Raw genomic sequence first — 9727 nt, 5'->3', positions numbered from 1 at the left:
CGCAAATTAATCCAAGAAAAAAAGCTAATAAAAAGAGCTATAAAGAATGTAAAATATCTTTAAATAAAACTAATTTGTTTATTTACTAAGTGTAAGGTTTACGTACCTATGTATATATACCTAGAAATCGACTAGTTACAGACACGTACGTTATGAAAATGTGAGAAAAATCGGTAGAATAAAAGTATGAAAAACATTTTAATAATTCATATATATATATAATAAGCCAAATCCTGTCAACATTAGCCCAGGATATAATTAAACCGCCATAGGATCGGTCGAAAAGTAATTTATTTTTTATTATATTGACCAAAAGCAGCTTTTATTAGTTATATTATATGAATATATATATGTATACAGATTTCCTGCCTACTCCTAATTTGAGCACAAATTCTTTTCTAATGCTCCACGTGAGAAATAAGTTGATGCATGTTTCACATACATAAAAGGAAATCCCTGGGGCTTCCGCTCGCTCAGCTGGTAGAAGATTTAAGGAAAACAACTTTCTGGGTAGTATAAGCTATTCGGATTAAAGAGAATGTCCTTTTGTTTCATTACTGTTGTTGTTTGGCCTTTGGACTTTCGGTGCGCAGACTTAAATCAATTAACACATGATTCGATGTCTGGGCTTGCCTAAGTCTTATCCCATATTAAAGAAGGCACGTTTCCACATATTAAATGACATGCGTATCAAATTGCTTAATTAATTTGTTTACAATACTTCTTTTTTTTTTGAAATATCATAAACAAGTAGTAGACAGATTCCGTCTGCGAATTTCAACATTTTGTCAGAGTATTTAACTGTGTTTTGTTGCTGAAAACCTTTCAGGCTAGAGTTTACCTTAAGCCAGACTATCATTTGCCACATTTAACATTCAGGCACATTCAATTCGTTGTCTTTGTATGTGTATGTACATACATACATGTACATCCCCCTTTTTGTTTTCTTTTATGTAGACATTTCTTGGGTTCCTGCTGTTTCCTTTGTGTCGTTGTTGTTGTTGTTGTTGTTGTTATTGTTGTTGTTGTATGTTTGTCTATCAGCGACATGCTTCACAATGGCATTGACTTGTCTGGCCGGAGTGCAGTCAACTCTCAGCTCTGCTCACTTTATCCTCAATTTCAGAGACTGCCAGCAAAAGCTTGCAACCTTTCGTCTCTCTCGCTCTCGCTCTTTCATATCTTTGCATTCCCGTTTTCTCTTTATCTCGTCCACTTCAATTATTAAAGTTTTTTTTTTGCCGTCTTGCGGTTGTCTCAAATTTAATTCAAGTTCGTTCATTGATTTTCGTTTAAATTTCCTTCCTTGCCTCTTAACAAAATTTTATTGGAATTCTCATATCAATGTGTGTGCATATTTATAAATACAGATAAGATTAGTTAGCGAATAGAGTACCTCATATCTGAAATATAGCGTACCCAAATATGGGAGACACTCTTTCCGTTATGTCGTCACGTTGCCAACCAAATTGAACTGACATTTTCAAGTGCGGTTCTAAAAAGTATTTAATCCATTTTGGTATTTTTAGACCCAGCCTTTAAGAAACGATGTACCAATGTGTTAGTTCCCGTAATTGAAAACAATTTTAGTTAACAGAATACTAAACATGGTGACACTTTTTCCGTTATGCCATCGCGTTGCCAACCAGATTGAACTGACATTTTCAAGTGCCGCTCTAAAAAGTATTTAATACATGTTGGCATTTTTTAGACCCAGCCCTTCAGAAACGATGCATCAATGTGTTAGTTCCCGTAATTGAAACCAAATTAAGTTAACAGAATACTAAATTTGGAGACACTTTTTCCATAATGTCGTCACGTTGCCAACCAGATTGAACTGACATTTTCAAGTGCGGTTCTAAAAAATATTTAATACATTTTGGTATTTTTTAGTCCCAGCCTTTAAGAAACGATGTATCAATGTGTTAGTTCCCGTAATTGAAAACAAGTTTAGCTAACAGAATACTAAAACAGTAGATTTGACGAAAATGGGAAGATAAAACAAAATTTCCTTTGAGAATTGTTAGACAAAAGAACTGTTATTTGTTATTTAAATGCAATTTATTCCGTTCCCCGTGATTTCTATTGATTTACACGGTTGTCGATCAAAATGCTCTCCGAATTCAAGCATATAACCATATATCATATGTGTATATACATCATATTGTGCATACGATGTGATATTCTACATATGTACATACATATAAGGTCTCCCATTGAGACAACAGTAGACTTGTGTGCACTGAAGCGTGGGTTGGGCATTGTTTTAGGGGAAAGAACGAATGAACAGCTCGTTGGGTAGCTAGGAAATGTAATAAATTACAATTTACACTGCAAATGGGTGTAATACCTGTTGCCTAAGACCTATCAAGTGCTCATTTACTGCAGTATTATATGTTTAAACTGGTTTCAATTGGATAGATACATTTGCAACAGTTTCAGGGTTTGACCTTGACTGTTTATTGTCGCACGCATCAGATAATTGTATATAATATAAACGCCGCAAGTTGGTTTATTATTTTTCTTTAATAACATTGACCTTGTCTCGAAAGTTGTTATGAGATACTTCGATACCGGTTCAAACGGAACGACAAATAAATAGCAATTTTTTTGTTTGTTTATAGAGCTTTAATTATTGATTTATTTTATGAAAAACTTTCTTCATGTTTTATTACTTTGTAGTTGTTTCGATCAAACCGAACAAATTACTTAAAAAACTAATCTTTTTATAAAATTTTAAAAATATGTGCATTGGAATAACGCAACACAAAATGAACATGAATATATCGAAAATAAATACGTTTTAGTAGGCCGTTCTCTATACTCCTAATCTTGATATATGTTTTGGGTTCACCTTTGCAAATGTTTTCGATTTTAAAGATGCATCTTCGATCTCATAGCACATATAGAAATATATGTATGCGCCTAGTGGGAATTCCCCGGCCTTGCCCGTGGCATGTTTTGTTTTTTTTTTAGACATAAGTTCTATAGTTTCCACTCATGGAGAATTTAAATCTACCTCAGGAACTAAATGCCTATTTTAAAATATATCCCAAGTCCAACGTAAAAGAAACAAAAGTCTGCCATGCTCGAAACTTTGCCCATTCCAAAACGATTTTTGACAATAATTTGAAAACCAATCGGATGTTTTACAAAAAAAGGGTCATGCAGCCGCTTTAAGCCAATTTACCACTGTTTCAGGTGGAATTTCCAAAAACGCTGAAACTAGAAAATAAAATTTTAGCCAATTTGTCCAAAAGTCTCTGATGCGTATTTTTTCAGAGTAAGCTGGGGTTCTGCAAAAAGTGTAAAACACTTCTCAAATGAATTATCAAAAATTTTCTTGAAAATAAATTTAAACTCGAATCTTTATTCTCCAAGTCGTTGACCCTCATTTGCACCAGAAGCGATGGTTTTCCAAAAAGTGTGAAACACCTCTCAAATGAATTAGAGCAAAGTTCCTTAACAATGGGTCAGAGTTCCATCGACTGGTAAAAAAAAAAAATAGGTTCATACAAATGGGTTTCGCTATTTTTCCACACTTGTGAGCGGAATTTCCCAAAACCCTGTCTTAGCGTCCGTCTTCATCATATAAGGAGACTACAGTTAACATTGTAGCTTCCCAGCTCTTACAGTCAAGACAATTAGCCTTACATGTGTATATAGAGACGATATAAATATTTCAACAAGTATTTCTTAAACTTCTGTTAAGTCGTGCTTACGTGCTTTTAACACGAACACGACGTGTTGAGTCATGGTTTCACAACAAATAACGAGACACGATGCCGACTTTCTGTTGAATGTCAAATGTTTGCAACTTTGCCAAAAATCGTATGTGCATTTATTTTACGCAGCTTAAACAATATTTGACGACACAAACTAATATATTTTTATAATATGCATTTCGCTTAGTTTGACAGATGCTTTGAAAGCCTTTAAATTGCGCCAGAATTTGAAAATGTGGCTCCGAGACGGGAGCAATGTACGTACGTACGTGCATATATGTACAACGTATGTTACATACATCCAGTACATACATACACACATATGTATGCAGATATTCATTCCATAGCAAAGCGAGAGTAAAACTGTGCGTCAAAGCGAGAGGGTGAGCGCACAATACTCGACAGCTGGCAAACACTTACTCGACTCTCGAGAATGAGCGCAAACAAAACAAATCAAGCTAATACTCGTTCGTGTTCGTTCAGTCGAGTTGTGCGTCATGTCTGCACTCTCTCACTCTCGCGCTCTCACTCTCGCTCTCTCGTCGGCCGCAAACGGCTCTCACAGTAAGCGGCAGTGGGATTCGTTTTGGCTGGCAGTATTCAGTCGATAGCAAAAGATGAAACAGAGCTCATCGCGCAGCATTTGGTGTCTGCTCAGTGTTGTAATCGATCAGCGTCTTAGAATTGACACCTGTCGATATCTAATCGAGATTTTATCGCGCCGCATTACAGGCGATTAAGATTCGATTACGATTTGGTGCTATATTCAGCCAAACTCGAACTAGTGCAAATCTCCGTCATTGTCCATACAAATCTATATGTAAATATATACACACACACACACACACACACACATAGTATATTGTTTTTCTTTTGTATATTTGTTTTTCCCTGTGTGTATACGTGTGTGTTCGTCATTTTTGCAAAGACGCAAAACAAAATACATTGCATAAGTCAAGTAAGAAAAAAAAAAATAACCAGAAGAAATCAAGTCAAGTAAACAGCTGATATACAGTTCTCTTTCTCGTTGCGCGTGATTCTGTGCTCCCATTGCGCCAAAGGTAGAAACAAGTGAAAGTTTCCTTATGTATGTGCGAAAGTACAAAATCATGTGCCCAGAATGACTAAACAGTTCACATCAAAATATATATATATATATATATATATAATGCTGCAAGTACAAATAAAAAGCTATATCATTTCCAACGGCTTGTTAATTAGTTAGTTCCACGCTTCCAGACGTACAACATACATATATGCAGATATATATATATATACATGTATATATGTATATAGCATTTTTCCATTATTATCAATATTATGCCAAGTTTCACAAGAATTGTTTGTGTGCTTTTATTTAAAACCTGAATAAAAGCCAAATATTTGCCAAAGATATTATCTATGCATTAGATACATATATGTATGTATGTAACCATATACATATATCTATGTAGAACAGATATGCCTGACATATATATATATGTGTAGTGTATATATAATAGAATATTATTTTGTTGTATCTATATTTGACGGCGTGATATTCCGTATGTGTTTCTTAAAAAGAAACATTCGGAGACAAAGCATTTTGAAAATATTTGTATACTTGGCAATTATTCGTATTTACATTATATCTTATATATCTGTTCCATAAAAAGGACGTAAAGACGTTAACTGTACTAATTATTATTATATTTGCTCAAATTCTGCTTCCAGTTGGTTAGACCTGTTCCCACATCTATGGAGTTTCATCTAGACAGTGCAGAATACTGCCAAGCACAGCACAAATAAAAAGTAAGTCGAAAGCCCCGAAATAAAAAAGAGCATAATTGAACGTGTCAAAGGTCATTCGCGTGAACTGCGCTAACCTTTTGCCGCGCCAATGAATTAAGAACTATTTAATGTTATTGCGAAAGTCCTTAGTTGCGTTTACTTTGGCTGAATTAGCTCAATTTTGTCCGTGGCAATTTTCAGCAATTTAAATAAACTTGATGAAATAAAAAAACATAAATTAAGGCGAACAGCACATTTTGGTATTAATCAAGCTAATTGACCAGCTGCTAACTCACAATTGAAGAACCAATTGCTTTCAATTTATAACTTGATCGAACTAGTTTTCGAATTGTTGCAAAAGAAGACAACTTCGTGAAAACCAAATGTTTCACACACTTTTCATTCTTTATCTGAAAACTATCTGAAACTTTTACTTGAATATAATTGATCCAAGTTCTTTACCAATTGAATAGAATACAAATATAAAAACAAATGAAACTCTTTTCAAGTTTCTTACATTGACAATTGATATAATTCAAGTTAAATCAAGAACTGTCTATAAACTAATGACTGTGGCTTGGTGTGGCGATAGCTTCTAATCAATCACTATTGACTAGAATTTGTTTTTATTTTGATTATTAACTTATGATTATTTTCATGCAGGTTAGCACAACGCAAAAACAAAGGCCGTGATAGCCTGAGACAACGCTGTCACCTGCCCGGAAGTCGACGGGACGCCAAATCAGATTCGAAACGTGGACAGACAGAGTGTGGATAAAGAGAGAGAGTCTCTCGAGCTAAAGTATACAACTTCTGGCTGAACGGAGTTCATATCACGAGGAGACACATTTAAAATTTGGTTGCCACAACGAAAAGTTTGGAAACAACAATTAAGTAATTGGCGAGAAGCAGCAGCTGCACTCGAAATAAATAAGTTTTTGGATAGATTCGCGCGTTAGCTGCGATATTAACAGGGAATTTTGAAAATAGACGTCTTTTGGGTTGAGACACACAAAAGTTGAAGATATCCAAAATTGTACTTAACTATTGAGCTATTTATTTATACTTAAACAATTCATTTGTTCTGTGTGCTTAGTGTAGTATTTGAAAGCCTGCAAAAATCTTATTATATTTATATATATTTTTTTTACAACACGTTTTTAAACAAGCCTCTAAAACATCTACATCTAAACCAGTTCGCTGAATTTTCAAAAACAAAATAAAATCGAGCAACTTCCCGAAAGTCGAATCAAACATAATAATTATTCATATTGTAACAAAGTCCCAACAACAAAAATAAAAAAAGAAAATTAATTAGGAGCGCGTAATATATTATTTAAGAAAAATTCAATTAAATTCTGTAATTATACAAGCTATAAGTTTAACTGATCCGTAAAGCTAATTAAGTTAAGCATCACAATGCGTCAAAAAGATCTGCGCCCAGCACCTGCTCTTATTGAGTATAAGGGCATGAAGTTCCTAATCACCGATCGACCATCAGACATAACAATTAATCATTATATAATGGTGAGTTACAAATAACCAAATCATTGTCGAAATCAACTAACGAATCTGTTTGCCCTGCAGGAGCTTAAAAAGAACAATGTTAACACTGTTGTGCGTGTGTGCGAGCCCAGCTACAATACCGATGAGCTGGAAGCCCAAGGCATTACTGTCAAGGATCTGGCCTTTGACGACGGCACCTTTCCGCCGCAGCAGGTCGTTGACGAATGGTTTGAGGTTTTGAAGGACAAGTAAGTAATGCCCACCATATCCATATGTAAACTCAATCTCGAATTTCCATTTGTTAAATAAGCATAAATCATATTTTAATTATACACACATGTTTATTTCGCATAATGTTTGCAGTTTTCAATATGCTGGCAATATGAAAGGCGAGAGGTATCGAACCAAGCACTTTATATGATCTACAAATTTGTAATTTTCTTAGATGGCATTTGCATTTGTCATGACATGAATAGAATAGAGGCAACTCCGACCCCATAAAGTATATAAATATATATTCTGAATCAGCATCAGATATATGGCCATGTCCGTCTGTCTGTTTTGTTTGCGAACTTGTCTCTCAGTGGTAAAGCTTCTACTCTTGAAACTTTAGGTCCGTTGTTCTCTTGCCAAAAGTACATGAGTCCAAACCTGCCGGTTGGGATAAGTATATTATATAGCTGACACAGGAACGATCGGTCGTAATGTAGATGTTCTTGTAACAGATTTCATAAATAGTTTTATTCAGTACCAAAAGAAAATAAGTACTCGAAAGGCTATCAACGTGATTAAAACACTTCTTTTGAATACTTCAATTAGATTTGCAAGAAAAAATAGTTTTAAAAAAAATTGAATTGGGAATCATATAAATGGTTTGGTTAGATACTGTGAGCTCGTCAATATGTAATTAGGACTAATTTGCAAAATCAATTATTATACATAAGAAACGTTACCAAAGTTGATTTGTATCAATTTATTCAGTATTATTTGTTGCTTTGTACACTGAAAAACGAGCTGAACATAAGAAAAGCGATTGCTAAAATCATTGAACTGAGCTGCTAACAACATATCAAGAGCTGCGCCTTAAATCTCATACAAAACAATTCTCAAAAAACAAATTGTATATATTGTATATATATATATATATATATGATATTTGAACCATGCCCAACCATCTCGTAGTCGTCGCTTAGGCTCAGACATATTTTTATCCTTTATATTCATTTGTATACAAACATGTGTATATATATTATTTGTAATACATTTAAACAATTAGCTTGCCATGTAATTTTGTTGCCCTCTCACACTCGATAATCGATTTAATTCAATTTAATTTCGGTATGCAATTTAACTTACCTTCCATATATATATATATATATATTTATGCATATATATGTGTGTAAATGTATGTACTCCGTTTCGTTTCTTGGTTTGTGTGCTATTATCCACTGGCTAGTTTTAGAAAGTCCTCAAGCGCCACACTATCCTACTACAGACATAAGCGTTTCTCGCTCAGACACATACCAAAAACAGCTCCAATGACAGCAGCCACAACCCGAGCCAGTCTCTCGGCAGCAGCAACAGCTACAGCAACAGCTACAGCTACAGTCACAGCTACAGATACAGATACAATGCCCCTAACTGCAAATGAAACAGATACAAGCGAAGCAGCAGCAATTTTTAATAATACTGCATTCGTTGATAATGAAACTTGTCGGTAAGCGTAGCCTCTCGTTGTTGCTTTTTGTAACAATTAAGGCAAGCATTTTCTGTTGGCACAATAAATGTAACAAATTTGTACATCCAAACAAGTTGAATGTTGTTCATCTAATATCTGGTCTTAATATCTATCATATTTCTTCTTATCGCAGATACCAGCAGAATCCCGAGGCTTGCGTTGCCGTGCACTGTGTGGCTGGTCTGGGACGTGCCCCCGTTTTGGTAGCACTTGCACTCATCGAATTGGGCTTGAAATATGAAGCGGCTGTTGAAATGATTAGAGAGTGAGTTAACAATATATATATATATATATATATATATATATAGATATATTTATTTTTTAATCAATTGTTGTTTTGCAGTAAGCGACGCGGCGCCATCAATGCCAAGCAACTGTCATTTTTGGAAAGATACAAGCCGAAGGCGCGGCTAAAGCACAAAAATGGCCACAAAAATTCATGTTCTGTGCAATAGATTTCCAAAACCATATGTATATTCCCACCAGATAAAAAGTGTTCATTTTTTCAACAAAAAAAAAAAAAAAAGTAATAATAATAATAAAAAATATTAAAAAGCAAAAAGGCAACCCAAGCTAACAAAAAAACCCAACTGTAAAACTGTTTAGTTGCAAAATTCCTCAAACAGTCTATAAATTAGAATTGAACGCAACAAATTGCAAATCGCAGCCCAGTAATTATAAACGAATTCTTGTATTGGCATCAAATTGTATTTATTGTATGTATTAATTAATGTAATTTAATTTGTTTAATTTCACAAACTCCCCACAAGCAAAAACACACACGCAATTCTAATTTTATTTCACGCCCACATAAAACCCATGAAATGGCTGTAGCAGGGCATCATAGTGAAAAAGTAACATTATTAATATCTGTAATAGTAGATTATGTACCTATCCAAAAAAAAAAAAAAAAGAAAAAAGAAAAGCAAATCCAAATAAATTGAACAAACTATCAAAGGTCAGGCACCATAGGCAATAATAATAATAA

General features: G+C 34.3%; 2 protein-coding genes across 2 annotated transcripts; both read left to right on the top strand.

Annotated features, from left to right (window-relative positions):
- The first annotated feature begins 4342 nt into the window (after positions 1 to 4342).
- LOC115763579 lies at positions 4343 to 4485 on the top strand. The gene has a single exon (XM_030706198.1). The coding sequence runs from the start codon at positions 4343 to 4345 to the stop codon at positions 4463 to 4465; it is 123 nt and encodes a 40-aa protein (XP_030562058.1). The 3' UTR covers positions 4466 to 4485.
- A 2409-nt stretch (positions 4486 to 6894) lies between these two features.
- LOC115763578 (protein tyrosine phosphatase type IVA 1) lies at positions 6895 to 9278 on the top strand. Its single transcript, XM_030706197.1, has 4 exons — positions 6895 to 7022; positions 7083 to 7249; positions 8873 to 9004; positions 9083 to 9278. Exons 1-4 carry the CDS (start codon positions 6915 to 6917, stop codon positions 9192 to 9194), a joined length of 519 nt encoding a protein of 172 aa, XP_030562057.1. The 5' UTR covers positions 6895 to 6914; the 3' UTR covers positions 9195 to 9278.
- The last annotated feature ends 449 nt before the right edge of the window (positions 9279 to 9727 follow it).

The sequence above is a fragment of the Drosophila novamexicana genome, unplaced genomic scaffold (assembly GCF_003285875.2).
Source record: "Drosophila novamexicana strain 15010-1031.04,08,12 unplaced genomic scaffold, DnovRS2.1 tig00000739-arrow-arrow-pilon, whole genome shotgun sequence".
NCBI lineage: Eukaryota > Metazoa > Arthropoda > Insecta > Diptera > Drosophilidae > Drosophila > Drosophila novamexicana.
Note: the sequence above shows the minus strand (reverse complement) of the source record. Positions and strands in the feature narration are given on the sequence as shown.

Excerpts from the sequence above, each read along its gene's own strand:
- LOC115763578 (XM_030706197.1), top strand. The coding sequence starts at position 6,915 with ATGCGTCAAAAAGATCTGCGCCCAGCACCTGCTCTTATTGAGTATAAG. Across the intron at positions 7,023-7,082 it reads CAATTAATCATTATATAATG|GAGCTTAAAAAGAACAATGT; the intron begins GTGAGTTACAAA and ends TTTGCCCTGCAG. Across the intron at positions 9,005-9,082 it reads GCTGTTGAAATGATTAGAGA|TAAGCGACGCGGCGCCATCA; the intron begins GTGAGTTAACAA and ends GTTGTTTTGCAG.
- LOC115763579 (XM_030706198.1), top strand. The coding sequence starts at position 4,343 with ATGAAACAGAGCTCATCGCGCAGCATTTGGTGTCTGCTCAGTGTTGTA.